The sequence below is a fragment of the Oncorhynchus nerka genome, linkage group LG19 (assembly GCF_034236695.1).
Source record: "Oncorhynchus nerka isolate Pitt River linkage group LG19, Oner_Uvic_2.0, whole genome shotgun sequence".
NCBI classification, from domain to species: Eukaryota; Metazoa; Chordata; class Actinopteri; order Salmoniformes; family Salmonidae; genus Oncorhynchus; species Oncorhynchus nerka.
In genome coordinates, this window is record NC_088414.1 from 35,051,808 (window position 1) to 35,062,700 (window position 10,893).

At 41.4% G+C, this 10,893-nt stretch overlaps 1 protein-coding gene and 1 long non-coding RNA gene across 4 annotated transcripts; both read right to left on the bottom strand.

The window, feature by feature from the left end:
• Window positions 1-462: 462 nt before the first annotated feature.
• LOC115147072 (uncharacterized) lies at window positions 463-2,794 on the bottom strand. Of its 3 annotated transcripts, none has more exons than XR_010459996.1 (5): window positions 2,614-2,794; window positions 2,324-2,408; window positions 2,060-2,219; window positions 909-1,860; window positions 463-780 (listed from the first exon to the last, which is right to left on the bottom strand). It is a non-coding gene; the product is annotated as an uncharacterized LOC115147072 (long non-coding RNA). The 3 variants fall into 3 exon arrangements; XR_010459995.1 differs by having other exon boundaries at window positions 2,060-2,234; XR_010459994.1 differs by having other exon boundaries at window positions 2,060-2,408.
• An 805-nt stretch (window positions 2,795-3,599) lies between these two features.
• On the bottom strand, window positions 3,600-3,922 carry LOC115147073 (large ribosomal subunit protein eL43-like). The gene has a single exon (XM_029689064.2). It carries the CDS (start codon window positions 3,894-3,896, stop codon window positions 3,615-3,617), a length of 282 nt encoding a protein of 93 aa, XP_029544924.1. The 5' UTR covers window positions 3,897-3,922; the 3' UTR covers window positions 3,600-3,614.
• Between the last annotated feature and the right edge of the window lie 6,971 nt (window positions 3,923-10,893).

Genomic DNA, 10,893 nt, shown 5'->3' on the forward strand with positions numbered 1-10,893 from the left:
AGGATGCAAGTTGTATATACATGTAGTTATTACCATGCATGAGTTCCCCACATTTAATATATTCACTGATCATGTACTCTACCTTGGCAAATAAAGGTGCAGTTCAGGTATGAATGTCTTGAGATTATCCAATACCAGGAGTATCACATTCCAGTCTTTGTATTATGCTGTGTCTGCATGTATGTATTACAATTATACACCACAACAGTGTTAACCAATCTTGGTCCTGGGACATCAATGGTTACACATTGTAACTAATAGACTAGAAACAAGATTTAACTAGTTAAAGACTGATTTGTAATTCATATATACATAAGTATAATTTACAAAACAGTACACTACACTTCCTATGCATCATGTAAGTAGTCTAAAACCGGCTCATCTCCATATCTAATGCCCTTCATCTGCATTGATCTGATAAACACAGGATAGGTGTAGTATTTCATCAAATGAGAGACTTAATTTCAATTTGAAACACTTTATTGAAAGCAGTTCATTATCCAAGTGTTATCAATACAAGTTCAATCTGTACTTCAATGCATATCTGTTATGCATTATAATAGAGGAAGAAAGGTGGCGAGAGAGGTGTAAAAGGGAAAGAGGTAAGAACATATGCTGCCTTCCCCTGCTCCTATGATTAATGAATCACAGTGTAACCCAAATATTCTCTCAGTTCATCACAATTACATAAGTGTCTCTAGTCAGCCCGAAGGTTATCTTAAAAGCGGGTGAGGTAGCGATGATGGGACTGGGGGTTGGCATCCTCTCACGTCAAAACATCTGCAGATGTAGAGAGCATGTTTATGCCGTGTTTTTATTTTTTAATTAAAATGCAAAACTGACCTTGGATCATTAACTGATATTTCAATGTAAAGCATCTCTTTAATAATACTTCCTGTTGACCTTACCAAGTGACCTATCACCTCTTATCATGCTGTGCCCTCGATGTAGCCAGTTCAGATGCAGGAGGGGTTCACCGACACAGCTGATATAACCTAGAGGATTTAGGGAGAAGAGGAGAGGGGGATGAAGTGAAGGAGAGACTTATTGAGAAATGAAGGTAGTTAAAGGGACAGTGTTCAACAGGAATCTGTCGCCTCACCTGGTGTCCACACCACACTAAGTGGCTGCAGAGTACCTCATGCTGAATAACATGAACGAACACACGAGGACAAACAATATAGCATAGTTATAGAAATATTCAAGTGTCTTGCTATTCTCCATGGTTGGCTCTTTTGCCCATTCTTTGAAGGTGGAAGGAGCCACAGTTATACACCTGAGCCTGGTTACTGTACAACACAATCCATCAATCAGATTGATACATGTGTGTAGATGTGGGTTATAGGGTTTTGAATACCCATATTGAAAAAAATGTGACTTAAAATAGCTTGTTTTGTTTTTGTACAGACATCACACCCTTACCTAAACAGTACCCTCACCTGAGAAGTAGAAATCAAAGGGAGAGAAACTGGGAATTGAATAACTGCAGTTAACATAGCTAAGTAAATGGAAAAATACTCTTATTGCAATGTGAATGGCTCTTAAAGAGCCTTTGGTTGTGCATAGTGTAGTCTATGGTGTTGCCAGGGAACAACTCCCTCTTCGAAGAAGTAGGAAGTGAAGACCTCCTGCACACAGATTGCCTCTCTTGCTGCGTTGTTGGACCCCATCCTTGAAACATCCTGCTGAGCAGCAGACCTCCTCTGGCACACAGCGGCGAGCTGCAGATCCCCTCCTGGTCCTCGTGTCCATCCTCATGAAGTTATGCAGAACACAGGTAGTCATCACACACCTGAATTCCTCCAGGAGGCAGTCCCAGATGGCCCTGGTCACCCAACCTTGCAGTGCCCTACATGTTAACTGTTTTGAAGGAATCTCGAGTTACAAGATATTTGTAGGAAAATGGAAGACAATGTAATTATCACCAGGTCATTGTGGATTACTAAAGTATATAATATCCCCGATGACAAATCATGATAACATTGGATTGATAGATGCATGGGCACACATATGTGAATGTGTAGTATGTGACAATAACAGGAAATGAATACATAAATACCACTTGAAGCTTGATGATGAGTTGATCATTTGAATCAGCTGTATAGTGCTTAGGCAAAAACAAAATGTGTCCCTCTGAGTCTCCAGGACCAGGACTGAGAACCACTGCTCTTCATGTGTATACAGGCTTTCATAGCTCTCTTTATCTGAGGACAGAAAACCTCACAAGAAACAGACTTCATTATAGTCAAATTAGACCGCACTGAATATTAAGTTAATATTATCTCCATCCTCAATTTTAGGGACAGGAACTACACAAAAGTACCTGTCCTATCCAGAATAGCCTGCTCTCTCACTGACAGTTGGGGCTGCTATCCTTTCACCCTCCTCCATGGTTGTTAGCTAGCTATCTACAAATGCAATTAGAGTTTGTTTTTTACAGTGATAAATACAGGTGGTGATATTTCATTCACTTAGCTAGCTATATAGTATGTGAAGTTGGCTAGGTAGCTAGCTAGCCAACTAACGTTAGCAGTTCATTTGAGTTAGCCTGCACTGTAGCTAGTTAGCTAACAAAACGTTGTTTTTTTACATTTTCGAAATGTATTTACTTACTTTAATAGGTTATCCCAGCCATGTGGCCAATTGGAAACAGGGCTGCAAAATGTGTTTGTCACCAGAGCGTTTTAAAGGATATTACTATTGAACTATGTACCCATTTAATAACCAGACCTTCATACAAACTTGTTACGCTGAATTCTTGACGCGCAGTCGAACATGCTGCTATATGCTTACCATCACGCCCACAAGCGAATCACAATGTGCGGCCTAAGCGGCACGCGGAAATGTACCACTTTCTTTTTTTCTTTTTTTTTGGACCAATAACATTTGATTTTTTACTCCCCAAATACAGGTACAAGCTTGTAGCATCATGCCCAAGACTCAAGGCTGTAATCGCTACTAAAGGTGCTTCAAGAAAGCTCGGGGATTTGAGTAAAGGGTCTGAATACTTATGTAAATGTGATTCGTTTTGTTTCTTTTTTTTCTCTCTCCAAAAGCCTTTCTTTGCTTTGTCATTATGGGGTAGTGTGTCAATTGAGGGGAAAAAATGATTAAATCCATTTTAAAATAAGTCTTTAACGTAACAAAATGTCTGAATACTTTCCAAATGCACTGTAACCCATCAGTCAGACCCCATCAATTAATCACTCTTATCTGCATGTCCAGCCCTTTATATTTAGCTTCACAATTAAGTGTTTTACCATGTTATCTTCTGTAATGTTTCCACTGCATTCGTTTTGGATGAGCTTTTCATTGCTTTTAAGAGCTAGTTAATCATACAGAAAACCAATGGAACAAACCAGAAGTCTGGAGCTCCAACAATATATATTTTTTAAAGGGGCTAGAAGTGGGACTGTAGGAGTTAACATCAGCGCCAAGTAACATTCAGACACTCAAGTGGCAGGCAACACACAGGGCTGAACTAACAGCAACACAAGTAGTACAAGTAGTCTCCGGTGTTCCGCTCCAGACTGCTTTTTATTGTGGTAGATGTTCGACACAGCGTTCAGGTCAAACTGTACACAAAAGTGACAGTCTGATTCTCCGGTAACAGTCTACTGGTTTTTCAGGTCCTTCAGTATCCTGATGGCCGACCTCACCGTGACTGCAGACTTCGTGTTGTGTGTCCAGGCGCCTCCAGCAACAGTCTTCATGCAGGACCCACAGTGCCAGATACCAACTGCCCTCCTCTTCATCTTAGTCTTGCCACAGAAGGAGCAGGTGTACTTGGCGTGCTGGCTGATCTCAATCTTCTTCACCATCTTCCTGAGCGACGCGCCATAACGCGTCGTAACGTATTTACCCACGATCCCCACCTTCTTGGTGCGCTTGGCCATTGTAGTTCTGGAGACGTAGGTCCAAAAAGCAATGTACCGCTTTCTAGTGTACATTCACGGTCGCCAGGTGTACGGTGTTTCCTCCGACACATTGGTGCGGCTTGTGTGCAAGAAGCAGTGTGGCTTGGCAGGGTCGTATTTCGAGGAACGCACGGCTCTCGACCTTCGCCTCTCCCGAGTCCGTACAGGAGTTGCACTGATGGGACAAGACTGTAACTACCAATTGGGGAGAAAAAGGGATAACAAACTATTTTACATTTACACTTGATTGAGGTAGGGACATCCCAAGGATCCCGAATAGCACGGACCCTCTGGACATAATATTTTCTAGGCCATTAGCGATAACAGGAAATACACAAGTCGTAGGCTACACTATAGCTCAAGGTGGCTACTTCGGAATGGCGGCTTGCACGGGAAAAACGGTACGTTTCTAAAATGTATGGTTGATTTAATTAATGTAAGGGCCATTCCGCCGAATCGGTGCCTTTTCCGTCCCCAGGACATTACATGCATAAATATGCATGTAAAGTATCTGTATAATACATTATATTATCAAGCAAAGTGTCATGCACATGGTCCTAATTGCAATTTGAAGATCCATAATGTACAACCTTAATAAAAACTACCCAGAACACTGAAAAAATAGGATTTTAGCCCGTCCCCACTACACTTCACCATTAAATATAATGATTAGAAACAATCAAATCTTTTTTTTTAATTATTGGGTGACTCTTTCCAATTTAGACATAATACATTTTCTCAGAGGAAAGTCATATGTTAGGTAAAATACACATTTTAGTCATGTTTTCACTCAGTCCTGTTACCCTGACACATTCCCCCCTCTAAACTTTGGGACATTCCACAAGTCACATGATCAACAGGAAGTAGCATCATTTGAGTCTCCTGATGCCATGGGAAGACCAACAGTAAGTTCTCTCACTCTTTTTATCATATTGTAAGTATGACTGAGAATGTCAATCTCAATGTACAGTCCTATTTTTTTTTAAAGATAGTTTTGGGTAACCACTTGAAGGTGCTAAGTGTTCTCATGCTATTCATGCTATTAACATTGATGCCATGTGGCTACATTTCATGTATTTGCTAATGCTATGCTAAAAACTCAGTCCTGTTACTTTCAGTCCTGTTACTCATATGAAGGGTAACAGGACTGAATAAGAGTAACAGGAGTGAGAAGTTTGAATAAAATAGCCATTTTAAATGTGTATCTGGTATATACATTGATTCATTATAATACTATTCTCTTGATTTTATGTTTCACAGTGTTTTTCGGTTTTGAAATGTGAACACATTACTTACAGGGAGCCAATCGATTAAGTGCTGCAGAGAAGCAGCGGTGCTGTCACACTCGACGTGATGCCGACCCAGAAAGGAGAGACAGATACTTGAAGAAGGAACAGCAGAAATACAGGGAGGACATAACATCAGGCAGGGAGAAAACAGTCAGATACTTGAAGAAGGAACAGCAGAAATGAGATGATACTGCACTTAGTAAGAAGGAACAGCAGAAATACAGGGAGGACATAACATCAGGCAGGAAGAAAACAGTCAATAACATTAGTAAGAGGGAAAAGCGCAGACATCACAAAGAGTGGAGGGAGACTTACTATAGGATCAAGTCCAGGGAAGAAGCCCTAAAGCACCTCACCACACCTCTAGGTAGCCCGCAGCTTTCACCAGACAGAGCAGATAATCCAGAGCCAAGCAGTTCAAGATCAGGATGAGAGTTAGTGCTAGTGTGTTAAATGGATTATGTGTAAAATGGGTGATGGCCAGTTATTAATTTAACAATTGAACAACTATTGTAATTGTGATGTACTTGTGTGTTTTAGACAGATGAAGGGCGTTAAAGGTGAAACACATCAGAGAAGCTCCGGAAACAAACTGAAGAGATACAAAAGCAGCTACAGACACAAACCTGAAAAAAAGGAGAGGTATAAGGAAAGCATTCTGCGTATGAAACAGAATTATCCATCTCCATGTACAAAAGTTGACAAACAAATGAGACCGCTACCACGCGCTACAATGCAAAAGACCCTTCTCTTCCATGACACCTTAGTGGAGGACATCCGACAGAGGCACAGCAACTCATGGGGATCAAGGGAAAGGCAACTCATCTCAAAGATAGTGACAGGAAAAAAAAAAATATATAGGCTGCAACGTCTCTCCCAAAGTTAATTTGTGTTGTCAAAGAAAAGGTGGCTGATGAATGCGAAGAATGCAGAACTTAACTTAAACTACAAAAGGGTAAAACTAACCTGTCTCACGACGATCTAAACCCAGCTCACGTTCCCTATTAGTGGGTGAACAATCCAACGCTTGGTGAATTCTGCTTCACAATGATAGGAAGAGGGTGGTAGATGGCTTCAAAAACAAAGTCCAAGATTTTTACACCATGGATGATGTCAGTTGATTAACGACTGGGAAGAGGCAGACGCCTCACTCAGAAGAAAATCAAAAATCAGAAGAGGTTCCTTTTGGCCACAATGAAAAATCTACATGTGAAGATTTTGGCAGAACATGATGGGTTTCTCATACTCCCTCTTCTGCTCACTGAGCCCCTTTTGGGTTGTTCACCCAACTCTAAGTGACCAGGAGACTTGCATGTGCAAACAGCATGAAAATCTCAGTTTTATCGTACAGAAACTGCACCACCTGAAGATAATCAGCACTTTCAATCCTGATGAACTTCTAAAATCCGTCACATGCAAAACGGAGTGCATGAAGTGCATGTATGGGGACTATGCGGTGTGCAAGGACCTCTCGTCCCGTCTCTGGCCAATACAATGATAAGAATGAAGTGACTTATGTCCAGTGGGCAACTGTGGATAAGGAGCACAAGAATGACCCCAATGGCGGTACATCCAAAGTCACTATCAAAAAAGAGTTCCAGACCTCCCAAGAGCAACTGCTGGAACAACTGAATCTGATGCCGCGCAAGTTTATGATGTACACTTCCAACATCAAGAATCCGTTTACCCACTATAGGGCACTGAAACAAGGCTTCAAAGCACATGACTGCTTTATTCATGTTGACTTTTCCGAAAATGACCTCTAAGTACACCACAGAAATACAGACAGTGTCCTTCTGCACAGTGTCCCCCTCCAGACAAGAAGGGCCCACCAGCAATCTGGCAGCACTTGTCACCAGTGCTTGATTATGTGCAGAGTGCACATCCAGAGGTTACCACTATCCATTTTTACAGTGATGGCCCTTGCACTCAGTACAAGCAGCGAGGGAATTTGTTCCTGTTTAGTACTGAGCTGTCCAGAAGAAGATTCACTGCTGGATTGTGGAACTTCTTTGAGGCAAGCCATGGCAAGGGTGCCCCGGATGGAGTGGGCAGGGCCCTGAAGAGGACAGCTGACAGTCTTATCAGCAAGGGGACAGATGTCCCTATTGCTTCAGAGCTGTTTTCTGTGTTGAGCAAGATGGATACAGCAAACAAGTTATTTTTTTGTGGAAGAGGAAGTAGTCAACAGCCGTGTCAGAGATGCCCAAGGATGTGCCACCAGTTCTATCTATGATAAAGATGCATCAGGCAGTAACCCCAGGCCATGGAGAGCTGACCTACAGGGACGTCAGCTGCTTGTTCACAGCAAGACAACATCTGAGCTGTGAGCGCTTTAATGCAAAGCATTTCACATTCAATTGACAGAAGGCTCCCACGACCACAGGAAATCAGGGGCAAAGTCCTGATGTTGTTGGTAAATGGTGTGTGTTGAAGTACAACGGTCAACTGTACCCTGGCATCATCACAGACACAAACAACACACACGTCAAGGTTTGTATTATGAAAAGTATTGGGGCCAACAGGTTTTGCTGGCCACCCCGCGAAGACATCCTTTGGTACCCGTTTCAAGACCTCCTGTGTACTATTCCACCAGTGAGGCAAGTCGCAGCTCGTTACATGGAAATTGACAACAAAGTCTGGGCCAAACCAGAGACTGTTTCTTAGAAAAGGCAAGTTTTTGTTCATTATTTTATTGAAATTCTGTATGAAATACAATTGTATGTCGTGTTTGCAAGTGAATGTTGTTTTATGTGCATAAAATACTATAAGTTAATATTAGATACTGGTAGTCAATGTAGAGCTCTGATGATTTGCTTAACATGCTCAGCTTTTTGTATTTTTGTCTTTCTTGCCTTTTGAAAGGAATATGGAGAACCCATACTGTGCAGAGGCAGGAGCCTGACCCACATGCTGCACCCCGCACACACAAGCACACGCTCACATACATACACACACTCATACACACACAATTGTTACAGCTTTTATGTTGCTATTTAGACTAAGATATTTTTTGCCAAATATAATGACCTCTGTTTTATCTTTGTTTAATTTAAGTTCTGTGACATCCAGTTATTCTCCCTCACACAAGCACTCATTCCTGTTACTCAGTGTTCATTCCTGTTACTCAGTGTTCATTCCTGTTACTCAGTGTTCATTCCTGTTACTCAGTGCTCATTCCTGTTACTCAGTGTTCATTCCTGTTACTCAGTGTTCATTCCTGTTACTCAGTGTTCATTCATGTTACTCAGTGCTCATTCCTGTTACTCAGTGTTCATTCCTGTTACTCAGTGTTCATTCCTGTTACTCAGTGCTCATTCCTGTTACTCAGTGCTCATTCCTGTTACTCAGTGTTCATTCCTGTTACTCAGTGTTCATTCCTGTTACTCAGTGCTCATTCCTGTTACTCAGTGCTCATTCCTGTTACTCAGTGCTCATTCCTGTTACTCAGTGTTCATTCCTGTTACTCAGTGCTCATTCCTGTTACTCAGTGTTCATTCCTGTTACTCAGTGTTCATTCCTGTTACTCAGTGTTCATTCCTGTTACTCAGTGTTCATTCCTGTTGCTCAGTGCTCATTCCTGTTACTCAGTGCTCATTCCTGTTACTCAGTGCTCATTCCTGTTACTCAGCGCTCATTCCTGTTACTCAGCGCTCATTCCTGTTACTCAGTGCTCATTCCTGTGACCCAATGTTCATTCCTGTTACTTCATTGTTTTTTAGTAATTAAAAAAAGATAAACCACTTGTTTTTCAATTGTTTGGTCCATCATTTAAACAGTTGTTTGATAAATCACATGATACGTTTATCAAACATCTAAGGGGGTCTCCTTTACATTTTTTAAATGGCTTTGTGTTAAAAAAACACACATTTTGCCTGCATATGTTGACTTTTTAGCTACAGATATCTTTTTTGAACATGTAACCAATTTTCTTTAAAATACCCACTTTGAGGGAAAAACAAAACTAGTTGGCATGACTTTTAATTTATATTTAAACAGTTTAATATCTAAACAGTAAACATTGATATTTAAACATATTTTAAGAGTTTTGGTAACAGGACAGGAAAAATGCAACCATCTTCCATTTTAGAAACCTTGTAAAAAAAATATAGAATTGTCTGAGATTGACCATTACACATTTTGAATAGTTAAACGTGTGTTATTAGATAGTGCTGAAAAAAGATAAGGAATGAAGTTTAATTTTGAAAAGTTACAACATGCAAATGGTACCGATTCAGCGGAATGGCCCATAAATATAAACTATGCACCTTATGACTTTCATTAACACGCAGGTGTCATGCAGACATTAGTAAGGCATTGGTGTCATGTCAGTTTGATGTTCAATGGTAGGCGACAGCCACGCGGTGGTATGTTTGCCCAGGCTTAATTCTGGCACTTATCACCCCCCATACCAGCCTGTACAGTGGTTTCCTGGACTGTTTCCTGAAGACTTACTGCCACAATGGGCTCTGTGCCTGACCTGGCCAACGTGGCTGGAATGCTGTGCTCTTTGTCTGATACGGGGCCTGCCAGCAGCTCACCAGGAGAGACTTTGGGCTGGAGAACATGTCTGACCTCAGGTTGGCAACACAGGATCTTTGTCTTTGAATTCTCGTCTCATCCCTCTCCCCTTCACTGTGTTTTTGTCTTACAAATAAGTCTTCATTTTTGTATGTTATTGTCTATTGCTGATGTTTCTCTTTTCCCTGTGATTCTCTCTCTAATTATCTTTAACCTCTGTCACAGTAGCCTGCAGTATACCCTGTCTGGCTCCCTGGCATTGGTCTTCTCCTCACTGGTGTTGTGTCTCAGAGAGCTGGTGAAGGGTCGTATGCAGGCCAAGCATGAGATGAGGCTCGGGGGGAGACCTCTCTGGTGTCATGCATGTAAGTGTCGCAACTGTTCTGCAGAACCCTGGCCAGTCCAATGTTGACTTTAATTCCTTAATTTTATTACATTTTTATTTTTAGGATCGTCATGACGACATCTATTCTTCCTAGGACTCCACTTCTCATTTAGCTATTCAGAAAACTCCAGATGATATAGATCTAGTCTCTGGTACTGGTACGGCTTCACACAACTGATCTTATGTGTTATTTGTTTTTGTCTTTGATAGATGCTGTCCCACTCTTAATCTGTGGGGGAGTTGGGGGGGCAGCTTTTGGTTGGCAGTGTCAAATCCAGAATCCAGGTTCACGCCATGTCAGGCAAGCAGGCTGGGTTTCTCAGAACACTGCTCAGTATAATAAGGACAGAAGGTGACAACATCTTCCTCCACATTATTTTTAATAATCTGATTCTACAGTTTATCCAAGGTCTTCTAAACTAGGTGCATTCTGTGAAACTCAAATGTAGTGTTAATCAGTTAACTTCTGACTGATTTATCACCCAATCAATACCTTTCATGTTGGCAGCTTTGTTTTCCAGATAACAGAAATGAATTAACTCATTATCTACAGAAGATTAGGATTGTCCCCACATGTAATGTGATACGGTTTAGCAGTATGAGCTATTTAGTTTGTGATAGCTTTGTCTGTCACAGCTTTCTAGTTTGAGCCCCTTTAGATTTCACATGTATGGGCTTTTATGTGTGCATGATGTGCATGATGTGCATGATGTGCATGGTGTATTGCCTCTGTTCCAGGTGTCCCTGCTTTGTATTCTGGTCTAACCCCCACTTCCCCTCC